General features: G+C 41.3%; 2 protein-coding genes across 3 annotated transcripts; one reads left to right on the top strand and one right to left on the bottom strand.

The window, feature by feature from the left end:
* Window positions 1-356: 356 nt before the first annotated feature.
* LOC131217415 (uncharacterized) lies at window positions 357-14635 on the bottom strand. 2 transcript variants are annotated; one of them, XM_058212337.1, is made up of 7 exons: window positions 14481-14635; window positions 10784-11038; window positions 8934-8994; window positions 7450-7586; window positions 6209-6363; window positions 4158-4232; window positions 357-471 (listed from the first exon to the last, which is right to left on the bottom strand). In XM_058212337.1, the coding sequence occupies exons 2-6, from the start codon at window positions 10928-10930 to the stop codon at window positions 4175-4177; spliced, it is 558 nt and encodes a 185-aa protein (XP_058068320.1). In that variant the 5' UTR covers window positions 10931-11038; window positions 14481-14635; the 3' UTR covers window positions 357-471; window positions 4158-4174. The 2 variants fall into 2 exon arrangements, with proteins under 2 accessions (XP_058068320.1, XP_058068319.1); XM_058212336.1 differs by having other exon boundaries at window positions 368-471; window positions 8934-9085; window positions 14481-14634.
* LOC131217414 (pentatricopeptide repeat-containing protein At2g34400) lies at window positions 1185-4755 on the top strand. Its single transcript, XM_058212335.1, has 3 exons — window positions 1185-2146; window positions 2601-3929; window positions 4129-4755. The coding sequence occupies exons 1-2, from the start codon at window positions 1194-1196 to the stop codon at window positions 3550-3552; spliced, it is 1905 nt and encodes a 634-aa protein (XP_058068318.1). The 5' UTR covers window positions 1185-1193; the 3' UTR covers window positions 3553-3929; window positions 4129-4755.
* Window positions 14636-15934: the final 1299 nt, after the last annotated feature.

Here is a 15934-nt window from a genome sequence, read left to right as displayed (position 1 = left end):
TCGGCGTGTCAGAAATCTTGGATCAGGATGAAATGAGTGTTTTCCCTTCATCGTTGTGGAAGTTACCTTATGAACGCCTTGGGTGGTATATAAACATCATGATGCGGTAGGCGTTCAATTCCACCATTGGCCAAATGAGTAGACATGGTAGGATAAAAAAATAAAAAACATTATACTAGGTAGAGGTGTATACCAGTTGAACCGATTCGTACTTGATACAGCTCGACTCGGCTCGGCCACTAGCTGACCAGTGCTCGAACTTGGCTTAACCCGGTCCTCAATCCGGACTGGCCAGCTCGGCTTGGTTCGGTCAACAGCACGGGCCAGTATGATATGAGCTAAAAGTAAGAAAGAAAAGCACTCTCCACCCACAGAAATCCAACGTCCATAGTCATATATCTAATAAGCACATGTGCTGCTTTTTCACCGGTGCATGCTGGATCAAGAACATTCCATACATTGTTAGATGACCTACAAACACGTAAAGCAAGGAAGCTTCTGAAACGAGGCCCACCATCATTTCACATACACTGTCAAACTTATAAGAACACACTTCATAAAATGACTAAAATATCCTTTCAACATCTAAACAGACAGGCAGGAAGTGGATTGCATCCTGCCGCACCAGGACTATCATCCATTCAGACAGGGCCCTGTGGGGCTTATTGTGATGTATGGGATTTATCCATGCCGTCCATGCATTTTTTCATATCAATTTAAGGGTATGAAACTAAAATTGAGGTAGATCCAGGGCTCAAGTGAACCACAGAGTGGGGATTGAATTCCCACCATTAAAAACTTCTTGGGAGCCGCAGAAGTTTTTTTATCAAGCTGATATTTGTGTTTTCCCTTCATCCAGGTCTATTTGACCTTATGAACAGGTTGGATGAAAAATAAACATCATGGTGGCCCTTAGGAAAGTTTCAACGGTGTGTGTCATTATCACCACTGCTTCCTGTGGTGTGGTCAATTTGAGCTTTGGATCTGCCTCATTTTTGGGATCATACCATAAAATGATATGGAAAAATGTATTGACGTCATAGATGAAACCCATACATCACGTTGGGCCCCACAGAGCCCCTGCCTGGAGCAGGAATCAATCCGCTTCCGTCCAGCGTCCACTCAGCATTTCTTCCATTTTCAAAACTCCGGAAAACAATCTACTCCATCCAAAAATTAAAAAAAAAAACACAATGCTTAGAAGAAAACTCTCTAAGCCAATCCCAACCCCATTTCAGTCCATCTCCCACTCTCTAACCACCCAAACTACCCCACCCCAATCTCCAGAATCTCATCCATATCCCCAACCTAACCTTCAAAGGGACCCACTCACATCCAGACTCCTCTCCCTTTTAAAACTATGCAATTCCCTCCAAACTTTCAAACAAATACACACACAAATCCTTACAAATTCCATACAGAAATCCAACTTCTTACTCTCAAAGCTTGTAGACCTCAAAGATCTATCTTATGCCAATCTCCTCTTCTCCCAAATCTCCCAACCCAATGACTTCTCCTACAATGTCATGATCAGGGGCCTTACAAACACTTGGCAGGAATTCGATCTTGCTCTCGAATTCTACCGAAAAATGAAGTTCTCTGGCGAAAGGCCTAATAATTACACCTACCCATTTGTCCTTATCGCCTGCGCCAACCTTCCGTTCTTGAATTGTGGGAGGGTGGCCCACTCGTCGGTCTTTAAGGCCGGGCTGGACTTGGACAGGCACGTGCGCCACTCGTTGATCACGATGTATGCTAGGTGCGGCGAGCCGGGTACTGCGAGGAAGGTGTTTGATGAAATTGATGAAAGGGATTTGGTTTCTTGGAATTCAATGATATCGGGGTATGCGAAGATGGGGTTTGCTGCGGAGGCGGTGGGGTTGTTTGGGAGGATGAGGGAGGCGGGGTTTGTGCCGGATGAGATGACAGTGGTGAGCGTTCTTGTGGCGTGCGGGGATTTGGGGGATTTGGAACTGGGGAGGTGGGTGGAGGGGTTTGTGGAGGGGAATGGGATGGAGTTGAATTCGTTTGTGGGGTCGTCGTTGATTGATATATATGGGAAGTGTGGAGACTTGGAGTCTGCGAGGAGGGTTTTTGACAGAATGCGGCAGAAAGATGTGGTTGCTTGGAATGCCATGATCACAGGGCAAGCCATTCATACTCTGATATTTCTTATTTTTGCCAAACTGATGCAGTACTGGGGAACACGAGCAAGCATCTTGCATTCTCCCTCTGTACCAACTCCATTTTAACAGGCCCACATCTGGGTCAATTGGGACTGTCGATCTATTGGGCTGCTGTGTGCCTCTGGGGCTCTCTCTCATCTCATGTTGGCCCATGAGATTAATGGTTCGAATTACCTTGAAAGCATGCCACGAGTACAGTAGAGATGGGAAAGTTGGGGAGAACAAAATGCTTGTTTGAGGCCGCTAGCCTTGCTAACAAACCTCAATATTAAGCACACAAGTTCCCTAAATAGCACTGTTATTATCTTTTGTGGAATTGAGAGACTGCAAATAATTTGATTCTTCTTTCCCTTGAAGAATTGCTGATTCTATGAAGATATCTGTGCTAATTATCATTTTATGTATGCGGAGCAGGTATGCGCAGAACGGTGTATCAAATGAAGCGATTGAGCTCTTCAATACAATGAGAGAGTCGAACATTGAGCCAGACAAGATCACAATGGTTGGGGTGCTCTCGGCATGTGCCTCTGTCGGAGCCCTTGACTTGGGAATGTGGGTGGATGCATATGCTTCACGGAAAGGCCTAAAACACAACATTTATGTGGGTACAGGGCTAATTGACATGTACGCCAAGTGTGGCAGCCTTGATCGTGCTCTGTGTATCTTTGGAGACATGCCTTGGAAGAATGTGGTCTGTTGGAATGCGATGATCTCTGGCCTCGCCTTTAATGGTCGCGGGCAGGAGGCCATATCTCTATTTACCCGTATGGCTGAGGGGGACAAGACAGTCCGCCCAAATGATATCACGTTTGTTGGAGTGCTTTCTGCATGTGTGCATGTTGGTTTGATTGAGGAGGGACGTTGGTGGTTTGATTCCATGGAACCTGTTTTCGGAGTAGTTCCGAAGATTGAACATTACTCTTGTATGGTTGATCTTTTAGCACGTGCGGGACACTTAGAGGAAGCGTATGAATTCATCGAGACAATGCCTGAAAAGCCTGATGCTATTGTCTTGGGGGCACTGCTTGGTGCATGCCGGAACCTTAAAAATGTAGAAGTGGGTGAAAGAATCATGCACAGGTTATTGGAATTGGAGCCTTCAAACTCTGGCAACTATGTGATCTCGTCGAAGATATATGCGAGTTCAGAGAGGTGGGATGATTCAGCGAGGATGAGAGGATTGATGAGAGAGAGGGGTGTTGCTAAAACTCCTGGTTGTAGCTGGATTGAGATTGATAGTCAAGTTCATGAGTTCCACGCTGGGGATGGTTTGCACGACAGATCAAAAAAGATACATGAAGTGATTGAAGTGCTAAATGAAGAGATGAAGATGGAAGGATACATTCCAAGGGTTGATCTTCTATAGAGAAATCCATGGACAAAGAAGGCTAACCCTACCATCTGAGATAGGTGGAAGGGATGTGCCTGTGCCAACTGTCAAATGAGGTCCAAGCCACTGATCAAATAGGCCTCATTATGTAGATGTGCCGTCCAAAAAGTAGGCTGGTGTGCTCATCTGGTGGGCCACACATGGATGTTGAATGTGGACTGTTGGTTGACTTTTCTAACCATCCTTTTCTTTTGTGCTCATGGTGGGGCCCGCCTAATGAGCGGAGTAGCCTGACTTTTTAGTCGGTTGGCATGGGGCCTGCACGAGTGGCTTGGTTCTCACACGTCCACGTTGGCACATGTGAGCCATGAGGTGGCAGGGCTCAGGAAACACAATCCTGGGGAAATTTTCAGGTGGGTTGCTGAGGTTGTTGTCTTTGAATTGTGGTTTAGGGTGTTTGGTTGAACCAACTTTCATGAAACATCATGAAAATTTGCACCATGTTAAACTGAAAAATCATGAATTATCATGATATTTGGAGCAACCAAACAAGCTCATGATCGTTTTGCATCTAGTTCTTTGAAAATAACAATTTTCAGCTCATGAACCCAGGTAGCACATGAGAATGGGAATCTGCTTACCTTGCCGAGGCCGGAAATCAAATGGGGCTGAGAGTGGGCCGAAATTTATGTTCTCCAAGCAATCTGAAGTATATCCTGCAATCCATGAATCATGAAGAGCAAATATCATGGAAACACCCGGGGCCCATTGTCACGAATGGTAGAGATCATCACAATTTAGCCAAATTTGAACTCATGCCCGTCTTGGATTTGTCGATGCAATGTGGTGTTTCACAAGGATGCTCCTTTGAGAAGGTCAAGTTCCTTAAAAGATGCAAAGAAGACATTGCGGCTATCAAGAAGAATAAGACATGGGACTTGGTACCATTCCAGAAGGATGTGTGGTTATAACAGATACTAACCACCCGCCCTAATATGTTGCTAGTAGATGCAGCATGGGCAATGCACATGGATGCAGATGAAGTGATTTTAAAGACGCGGGAGACCATGGAGGGTCTGTTTTAAAAGGGGAGTTACAAAGTACTCTGGCAAAATGTGATCTTTGATGCTTGGATACTTTGAAATTTGTACACAGAATACATTTACTCAATCAAACTGTCTAGGTAATACAGAGATTTATGTTTTAGATATGAAATAAAGGGAGCAGATGTTGTGTGCAGTTAATCGTGCCGCCATGTCATTTTTGCGCACATGGCATGCATGGATGCGATTACAACCATCCATTTCGCATTTCCAACCGTGAATGGGACTTTGTCCAAAACATAAAGTGTTTGGATAACCAAGCCCTTCTATTTGGGGCATACGAATGAACACTAGAGGTTAAAAAAACCAGCAATGGCTCCCCCATTCAGTGAGAGGAGGTCCATTTATTTGATGGTTAGGATAGGCCGACTCCGATCAAAGCATTTTTGTTCAAGGGCCTATCAACGGCGGGGCCTGGCTCAGGTCCTTATACACATGTTGGTTTTCGGTGAGTTGACATTACAGACCTGTTTTTGAGGAACTCCCTTTTTTGCAGAAGTGTCCAAACAGACCCATGTCAGTTCACAGATGCATTCCACTTACATATGATGAAAACCCAAGGGCTTTAATAACATAGTGACAAATCTAGTTCTGGGCAATTTCCTCAAATCACAAATTTCTTGGGAACATCAAAATTTCATGTTTTTTCTCGAGATATTATTGCGAAAATCTCACTGAACTTTAAATAGTTAGAAACTATATTATAAATTAATAAATGATTTTAAAATTTAAATATGGGTATAAAATTATTCATTTTCAATGATAAATGCATTTTCCATTTAAAATTATAATAGTTTTGCACTCAGATTGGGCAAAATTAAAAACTGCCAAGATTTTGGAAACATTGTTATATTACCGTGATAGCATTGTTTGATCAAATTTTCACCATAAGATGGTGAGATTCAACAAATCTCGACGATATTTGTCACAATGTTCAATAGATATGCTAGATATTTGTCACAATGTTCAATAGATATGCTAGTGTTTCCAGAGGCATGCCTCGGCTTGCATTCATTAACAGTTTATGAAATGGTAGCAAATCATCTGCAGGGCATTTAGTCAACCGTGACCATCCAACTTATGGGCCATTTTGTGGATGGAGCACAGCAAAGAAATCTTGAAGACCGACTGTTTCTCACCACATAGTTAAAAAGAAAATGGTCAATGGTTCATATTCAACAGACAAGGTTAGGTGGTTAAAATCACCGAATATGTGATTTTCAGGCTACCCTCTAGTACATAAGGGGACCCATGGTTTGGACTGTCTAGATTGATGAAGATATCTTTGCCACACATAATGTACATGGGTTCCGCTACCGTTACGACTCAGATCAAAACATTGACAAAATTCATGAGGAAAAATATGCACGTAGATATTTAAAATTGCTCCTAAAAATTGCTGTTATTAACATCCAAATATACAGTAGCTTTCTGGCGATCATTATCCGCAGATACAGATTATGCCTTGCAGGCCAAGAAGATTCAAACCCGTTGATTAGGCAGAATCAACACAAGGCCCATTTGAATGTACAGGATACAGCTAATTACAACAATTACAGACAAGAAGTTGTACAGGCTAGTAACCCAACCAGGCAGATGGTATCGGCTGAAAGTTGGATTTGGCGCATGCCAATACATCATAGTAATCCTCGCAATTGAAACAGTCACGGAAATCTGTGAAAAGCTTCTCAAATACCCTCCACTGGACCCTGTATGATCTTGAGTAGGGGTATGGAAGGAAAAGCTGCAAAATACAAAATAGAGCATTATGTATTTGTCACTTTTAACTAATGGGTCATTTGGATGCAATCAAAGTTGTGTCTGTTACAAGCACAAGCTGTTTGGGATAGAAACTTGACCTCAGTTTGTCAAATCCATTTATGCAGAGGAATTGGGAATAAGGACAGTATGTCCTAAAAATACAACCGTTTGAAAGGATAGTATGTTTTTGCTAAAAAGGTCGTATAATAGTAAGGATAGCTTAGTACTAGTTCAGTGCACATAGGAACATGATGTTCTGTGCACACCCATCACATGTGCGATTACCCATGTTCAAGTGACCTGCATGTGAATCATGTGCCACCATCAATCTTCAAGCACCTTACATGTACTACATTTGTCAATGTGCACATGTGCAATAAATGTTACATGTGCCAGCAACCATTATAAGTTCCCACAGGTGCCACGTTTTATCTTTACTTCCTATTCTAGTGTTTGACACAAAATGGCTCGTCCAAGACAACATGGCGTAGATAGCTTGTAGTTGATAGCATAACCTAAATAGCTTGTGCCAGACACAACTTGGGCTCACATCAAAACGGCCTCCAAGAATCATCCAATGAGACGGGCTTTCATTGTATTACCATGCACAAAGCACCGTGGGGCCTGCCTTTGGGAAAGCTTGATGATCACATCATAGGAGTTTCAAGTACTGCACCTTGCCCAAAGATCACCCCAATCACGTGGGTGACTATTGGAACCGGATGAGCTTCCTCTTTCCCAACTTAAGTGTGAGAACGCCATAGGAAAACGACAATCACCCTGATCCAATTGTTGACTTTGTCCGAAGGTAGGCCTAGGAGTGATGTGTGCATGATAATACAAGCGGTCTCTCACTCAACCACCACTCTATACAATAATAAAGCTTTTAGTATTATAAATTTATAGCATAACAGGTCAGATTTTCTGAGGTCACCATATCTGACACCTGAGGTTGTACCTCATACCAACATGTGTCCATGTATTTTTTGGTCCTAATAGCTGGAAACAAAGCAGGACTGAAAGACTAAATGAGTTTTTTGCTGATAAGAGTTCAAATAAAGCAGCTTACATCTCCCTCTTGCGTAAGTCGCTTTAGCAACAGGAACGTGCGCTCATTCTCTTCCAAATTGTTGATCACGGCTAGCCAGATTTGTGAAGCAAGCTCATGGGCCTTATCTCTTGATTTTCCACAAGTGATGAACTGATCTGCTTGAAGGAAACAACGGTCCCTTGTCAATTGAAGCTATTTTACCAACATCCCTATGACCACAGAAAAAACTGAAGAAGAAAAATATACCTTTTTAACAAACTAGAATACACAACATACAGAACCAACTTAAGCAAACCCAAATAAGAAGAAATCAAGTCCGACGATCTTTGGAGATGGAAGGCAGCAGACACAAGAGGATGTGGTATTTTAGAACTGTCCCACTCGTAAGCTTGTAATCCTTCAGTTTCCTCGTGTATTTGAGATATATCTTGAACAATCCTATTGATTTACTAAGAGAACTTCATAGAGAAAAAAAAAAAATCAAAGTGAAGGGGCATCGCTTAGAGAGAGAGAGAGAGAAGGAGAGTTTTTTTTTTTTTTTTTTGGGGGTGGCGTTGTTGTTGTAGAACCATATATGAAGAAGCCCTACAGAGATTTAATCTTCCTCTGGCATCAAGAGACTCAAGAAGGGGTTTTGTACATATGAGAAGAACATCCTCAAACTAGGCTTTAGAGAAAGCTTGTAATCTCCAAATTATTACATAACAGATTTTTCTTTTACGGCCTTGTAGTTTTTCCTTTTTGGATTAAAAAGGTTTTCCACGTAAAATCTATATGCATTTCTCTCTCTTATTATCCTTTAATTTTCTTTCCATTTTATGCTTTTTGTAGTTTTGTGAGTTGGTTTCTACAAATAATACACACTATGTATTTGTAAAAATTCTTTAGTAGTTTACATAGGGGGAAAGACTTCCACATCTTCCCCAACAAATATAAGGGCTTCCAAGCTAGTTATACCGAAAAAGTCCTCAAGCGGTTTAAAAGACGCATATTCCCTTTCCATACAATCGGTGTGGCCCACCTGAATCATGGATCCATTGGGCCCTGGGCACGCAGATACGCATTCACCCATGCACATACCTATGGGGGGATGCACCTGATCATCAGAGGGGATTTCACATAAACATCACAGTTGACCAAGCCTATTTGCTCACACAAATGGTCTCCTATGACACTACTTGTAGGAGACCGTCTCTCTACACATATTACATGCACATGCACGGAAACACATCACATTATGGTGGTCTCATAACATTTCAACAGTTGGTGAGAATTATTTTTTTCCAATTCTAAGGAAGATTTTATTTCCTTAATTTACCATGAAATGAATTCTCAAAATATTACGAAAAGTAAAAATTTTACATGGTTTGGTGTGAATTTCCCCCCCCCCCCCCAATTCTGAGGCTGATCATATTTCCTTGATTTACCATGAATCTATTCTCGAAATTCCAAGCTACAAGCAAATGGAAGATGAAGAAAAAGGAAAAAGGTTGAAAGCACACCGATCATAGTTCCATGAAGTATCCCAGAAGGAGGCGGCATTGTTGAAAGCTCAAGCTGCTCCTTTAAAAACAAATAAGCATGACCGACAAGCTCATCAATCTCATCATCAACTGCAAAAACGTGTTTACTAACATATAGAGCTGTATATCTCCTGAAATATAACACGATATATCAAGATGCTGCTATGCCGAACCAATCACACCGAAAACACGAAGAACAAAGCATAATGCAGTGCGGAGGAATCATAGAGGAACGATCACATGCACCCCAATGGACAGTAAGTTACTGTCCACCCCTAGTGCACATGCCAATGTGCCACAAGAGGGCAACATCTGAGCCGTGCAAAAGTTAGGTCCCACCTAGGGCTTCAACTTGGGTTCGGGTACACTCAAACCTGATTGTACCAACCCAAGTTCAGGTCAGGTTGTCAAGGTCCCCAGGTTGGGTTTGGGTTGGAAAACATCAACCCGATATGAAATCGAGTTGGGTTCGGTTTAAGCAAATTCGGGTTCAGTTAGGTCCGGTTGGGAATAACCATGTGTATTTGATTCAGGTCACAGGTAGAGTTGGCTTGAGTATAGAAGAATTTGCGTTGGGCTCTGGTTGGGCACCTCAGGTTGGAATTCAGGTTGGGTAGGGTTGCAGGTTGGGTCCTCCTGAGGTCAGGTTGGGCTTGGGCTGACCCTCAATCCAACCCAACCTGCTCAAGTTGCACCCCTAGTCCCACAATGAAGCTCACCTGCCACAAAAATCAGGCCAGTCTACTCATATCACTCGAATTACGGGGACCTACACATATTAATACAATACACCGGGTCCCCGGTCAGAACCATGTGCGCAAGTTTCCCTGCATGTGGCTCGTCCGTGCTTTCCGAGGCGCTGCCTGTGACTCAGCATGGGATAATAGAAGGGGGCAGATCTGCAAACTTTCATACTGTATGGAGATAATGGCTGGTTTAAATTGAACTAGCCAATGGCCTGACTCAACACATGTTGCACCGCCCGCCCCCCCCCGCCCCCCCGATGAGTGGGCCGATCTGATTTTTCTGCCACGTGATCTTCGAGGTAGGGCCCATCTTTTAGGCAGCTTGGATGTCATACATGCATTGTAGGGGCAGGATGGCAACTACCTTTCCACCATAGTATATTTTGATCATTCCTCAAACTAAGATACCGCGAAAACTAGAAAGGGAATATATCAATTAACAAAATGAAATTGAAAAACATTAAAAAGAAGAAGAAGAAGAGAACTGCAAAGCTAGAATGATATTGTATCAATTACAAGGAAACAAAAACTGATCATATAGGTAGCTATTTCCATGAAAACACTAAAACAACGAGCACTTTGCATTTTGTAAGTAGCTATTTCCATGCAAACACTACAACAACGAGCACTTTGCATTTTGCAAGCAAACAGATATCAAAGAAAAGAAAGGAATGGCAATTGTCCATGGGTTTTCACAGAAAACATGTCCCAGCAACAAGACCCATTAGAACAGAGATGATGAGAATCCAGCAGATTAAGTGTGCGTTTGTATGTTCCTTGGGAATTGATTTGGGAAGCATGCTTTCTGCTGCAAATTGGTTTTCAATGCAGTTCGAGTATACAACTGAAATGCATCGGAAACCAATTTCTGGAGGATAAGTTGGAAAAACAGAATCCGGTCTGACACTGTTCTGATTTTCCACACCCCAAATGTTTTATCTGTTTTACAGTAAATACCCAAACCAGTCCTGATTTGGGGTGCACCAAAACAGGAGTTGGATAGCCAGTCAAATCTACAGAACACGAGTAAATACTGTATCCTAAGAAAAAAATTCAAACAGAAGAGTAGTTCAAGATCCTCACCTTCTGCTCAGACCTTGAGGAATAGGCCCAGGCCATCGTTTTGCCTGGCCCGCCAAGGGCCAGGTCCTGATAAGAGCAGTCTGCCACAAGCATTCTCCTCGAAATAAAGCAGCCCATTGCTTCCTTACGCAGGATATCTGAGCCCATTCGGAGATAGGAACTCGGATGAATATCTCTATCAGGAGGTGGTCTGGGAGTTTCTCAAATGTGTGATCGACAGAAATAACAGTTGCAGTATCCTTCTTCATCAGGGTTCTACAAACCAGACAGACGGAATCCAATATAAGCATATCTGACTACCTTTTCCTTTCATGTTATGATCGAGGAAAGAGAATAATTCTCTATGCAATTTTTTTTTTTCAAGCATAAATCAGAAGATCATCCATTACCTGCTTAATCCGTTAAGTAGGACAGAAAGAACTGCCCTTTTGATCATTAGCTATCATACAATGCTCCAGCCAATTTCAAGCATAAATCAGAAGATCCATTACCTGCTTAATCTGTTAAGTAGGACAGAAAGAAACTGCCCTTTTGATCATTAGGTATCATACAATGCTCCAGCCAAGACCTATGGTATGCTTTTGTTTTTGAATTTGCACAACCAGTCCCCATGGTTTGTTATTCAAAGCGGTTTATATGATGGGTTGGGGGATAGATGTTCCACACACCTAAGGAAAAAAAAATAAAAATAAAAATCCCAAATTGGAAGATCCTATCGATTGAATCTTTGGCCTTTCTTGGGCTGAATGTGGACAAATATCGTCTTTTCAAAAGGTGACAAAAGAATCAATTAGAGAGGATGTAATCTTTTCCTTCGTTTTATTTTATTTTATTTTATTTTGATTGTGTGAATATTCAGGAACTAAGACCATTCCAATGCTCCTTTTCACTGGATCAGGTACCACCGAATCCTAGTTGATCAGACGAGTCATATCAGACTCATCAAAGTCTTCAAACAATGCTCTCTGCCCAGGCATTATAGGATTGACTACGATGTAAATTTCAATTAAAGTCAGTCGAGTAGGCATTGGACAGATTGAAATCAAGAATCCATTTACACATCGATACCTATGTAATGATTGAACTAATTGAGACAAAAGTACCAGCTCCCAACAAAATAAAGATGTAAAGAAAAAGAAAGGAAGTCCATATGAATCTTCTACTTGCCTAGAAACACAATCAAATATCTGATTAGAATCTAAGATAATGTAGATACATTGGAACTTGCTTGAGTCATGCTGGGTGCGTTTGGATGCATTATCTGATTGAATTGATGTTACTGGTCCAATAAATTGGAATTGATAAAATTTTAAGGACCTTCTTGGCATCAATATCAAGGCAGTTGGCTCCAAATTGCGATTATCAATGTATTCCAAAATGGTTACGTAACGCCCTTACGGCTGTTACCACAAAAAAAAAGGCCCGTATTGGTCCGTTACAAGCTAATACAGTTTTTTTTTTTTTTTTTTTAAAGAAAAAAGAAATGGCTGTTACGGCCTGTATCGTAACGGTAATGGTGGTGGCTGTTATGACTACCATTACCATTACAGAATACCATGTCGATTATACTACTTTCAAGTTCGACTTGAAATGAATGCAACTGTTATTTCATTACAAATACTAAGAAACGTAATTACATTTCCTCTTGTTTGAACTTTCAACTGACTGTCTGAAATTAAATTTATTCATGCAACAAAAGCGCCCATATAGGACCACTAAAACTAACTGATCCTCCAGTCTAACTTGAACCAATAAAGCTCTAAATAGAAGAAGAAGAAGAAGAAGAAGAAGAAGAAGAATTTGAAACCAATCAAAGGCAGGTAATCTTCAAAAAAAAAAAAAAAAACAATCGAAGAGAGGACCTAACTGCATAACTACCCCAACTTGCGAAATCAATCCAACTTCACAATTCTATGTAGATAAAAGAGCATGCAGATAATTACACATTTGAACAAAATGTTTGTTTGTAGAGGTTTCAAGACAAACAAGTTATTGGTTTGGCAAAGCCTTTGTTTTTTGTCCCACAATGGATAGGGAAGAGTCTTTAGACATCTTTATAAGCAACGGTGCACTCTTAGGGTCTTTTAGAGAGTATGCATTGAGGTGCATGGGGAAGGGTGTGCTAATGTGCATTGGGTGGAATTAGTCGTAAAGATAGTGACCTGGTTGTGCTCGGCTTTATAATCTTGCTGTGGTTAGTGTCCCTTGAATTGATGGTAAGAGGTTGTTTAGATGCTTAGTAAGCTTTTTAAGTTGGAAGGCATTGCATCTCCCTTCTGTGTGTTTCCTCCCCACTGTTTGAATTTAAAAAAATATGACCATTGTACCTGTAAGTCACTTACAAGTAAGTGAAAACTAGGTCTTTGCCATGTTTTCAAATGTAACTTTCCACCTGTAAGTGGCTTCCTTATGCAACCAATCCAACTTACAGACATCCAAATGACCCCTAAGCCAACTCTAACGGGTGCAGATTGGTTACTACCCCCGCCCATCTCTAGCCAAGAATGGACAAGGGCTTTGACGGGCCACCGTGATGTATGGGTTTTATCCACACCGTCCATCCATTTTGTCATATCATTTTAGAGTATGAGCCCAAAAATGAGGCAGATCCAAGGCTCAAGTGGACATACGTTGAAAACTTCTTGGGGGCAATAGGAGTTTTGGATCAAGCTAATATTTGTGTTTTCCCTTCATATAGGTCCATGTGACCTTAAAAACAGGTCGGATGGCAATTAACCATCACAGTGGGCCCTAGGAAGGTTTAAACAGTCACCCCACTACTTCCCGTGGGCTGGTCCACTTGAGCCTTGGATCTGCCTCATTTTTGGGTTCATACTCTAAAATGATACAGCTGAATGGATGGACGGTGTGAATAAAACTGATACATCACGGTGGCCCCTCAGAGCCCCTGTCCTTTCCTACCTCGAGACGGGCGGGGGTAGTGCCCAATCCGCCTCCAACTCTAACATTATTCCCAGTTCTTAGCCATCTCTCAAAATAACATAAGTAAATGTGGAACTATAAAATCTGTTGAACAATTCCAATATTGTTATTAACACTAATTCCAAAACAATATAAAAACAAAATAAAAATTTGAAACTAACACAAATCATGTACAGTATAATCAACAAAACAACAAACCTTTTCAACTAATTCAAAAAGAAAAAAGCCAAATAAAAGTTCAAATTTCAAGAGCAACAGAAACAAATCATGAAATTCTACAGAATAAAATTGCAAGACCCACTAATCCAAATCTAAACATCTTTTCACTATAAATGAGATAAGTACAAAATAGGAAAAAAAAAAAAAAAACTGTTAAAATCAAACAAGAACTACCAATACTAAAACTCATATTCTTTAACAATTCAACCCAGAAACACAAAGTAGAAAGAAATAGAAATAAATAAAGGAAATTAAAAATAGACCCATAAATCCAGAAAATCCAACCAAACACACCCACTATTTTTTTAAATCGAGAATAAAAATGAAAGAAAACCCAATTACTCATGAAAAGAAAGTCTCTTAACTCATTAAATGAAAGCCCAAATTCATTAATGGCATAAAAATAAAATAAAATTTTCAATATCTTACCATTCAAAGGAAAAAAAAAATCTAATATTCTGAAACGTTAGAAGGAAGAAAAACTCATTTTAATTAATAAAAAGAGATGAAAATGAATAAATAAAAATAAAAATACCTGAAAAAAGAAGAGAAGCTTGCACTTCAGTCCGCGAGAGAGGGGAGAATGAGAGACGGCAGCTTGTGGTAGGAGGGGAAGTTAGATGCCCATCTCCTTCTATAGTCCGCGGGACTACATAAAATCCTAATCCTTCGGTCCACTCGAGCTGACGGACGTGAATTGCCTGTGCCCCCAAGACAAAGTTCCTGTAGGCAGAAGCTATGTGGAGCCCATCGCCATGTATATAGAAATCCACTCCGTCCATCAGTTTCACCAGATCATGATAGGACAAAGAACAAAAGTGATTAAGATTCAAAAATCTTGTGGCCCACACGACATGAAAAAGTGAGAATGTAAATGCCCACATTTGAAACCTTGTGGGACCACATAAGCTCTGGATCAAGCTAATATTTATTTCTTGAGTTCATCTTAGTGTAAATAATCTTTTGGACGGTTTGGATGACATATAAGCATCATGATGAGCTCCAAGAAGACTTGGATGGTGGCTGTTTACATTCTCATCTTTTCCTGTTGTGTGACCCACCTGAATTTTGGATCTACTTCATGTTTGGCACTTGCGAAGCTGATGAACGGATTGGATTTCTCACGAACATCGCGTTGGGCCCCACGTGGCTTTCGCCATCCGTCTGATGGCGGGTCACGGGAAATTCGCTTTCGAGCTCTAGTGATCAACATCGGATTCCGATCGCCCGAGTAAAACTTCGATACTCTGGAAAGGGGTGACGGATGATACACGGGTACTTAGAAATTGCATAGTTAGAATAAAAGTAAACCAAATTAAAACGTACGAATCATGGGTCCTATTTTAGATGTAACACGAATTAAAATTAGTTTTATGTGATTATCTGAGCGTCAGATTGGACAATTATTGGACGGCTGAAATTGAAAAATATCTAATGGTCTTCATTCAGCAAAATAAGTGTCTTTGAGTCGGATTTCATGATTGTCTGAAGATACTGACCTTGGCCCAGTTTATTTAGTCGGTTTAATTTGAGTAATTTATACCACGTGTACAAGTTCTGAGTGGCTGTGTATCAAGCTCATTCCCGGCCGGAGATAAAAAGGGCTGGTCTCGCCCAGGCCCAGATCACTTGGGCCCAGTGTTATAGGTCCAGTTCAGAATCTCCAGACGAATCTGACTCATTGACATTGGTGGCCCACCTGGTGGCCTGGGCTTGAGTCTTTCTGTTCAATGTCTGGGATGGGCCTATGATTCGGGTCCTTTGATCATGTGCTGGACTTGGATACCTGGGCCCAGACATCCCGGCCCATTTGCTACTCTTCAAAAGCAACCGTCCATCAGGACATTCCTAACTTTTTTGAAGGGTCTGCGTTTACAGTTTTAGCTGGCTGTTTGGAGGCCATGGTGTGGGGTCCACTGGATTATCCAATTTATGAGATTTGTGAGGCGTACACCATACATGATGAGGACGGTTGGATGAATGGCTCGG

Source organism: Magnolia sinica, chromosome 10 (assembly GCF_029962835.1).
Source record: "Magnolia sinica isolate HGM2019 chromosome 10, MsV1, whole genome shotgun sequence".
In the NCBI taxonomy this organism is placed as follows: domain Eukaryota; kingdom Viridiplantae; phylum Streptophyta; class Magnoliopsida; order Magnoliales; family Magnoliaceae; genus Magnolia; species Magnolia sinica.
This window is presented reverse-complemented; position numbering and strand designations above follow the sequence as displayed.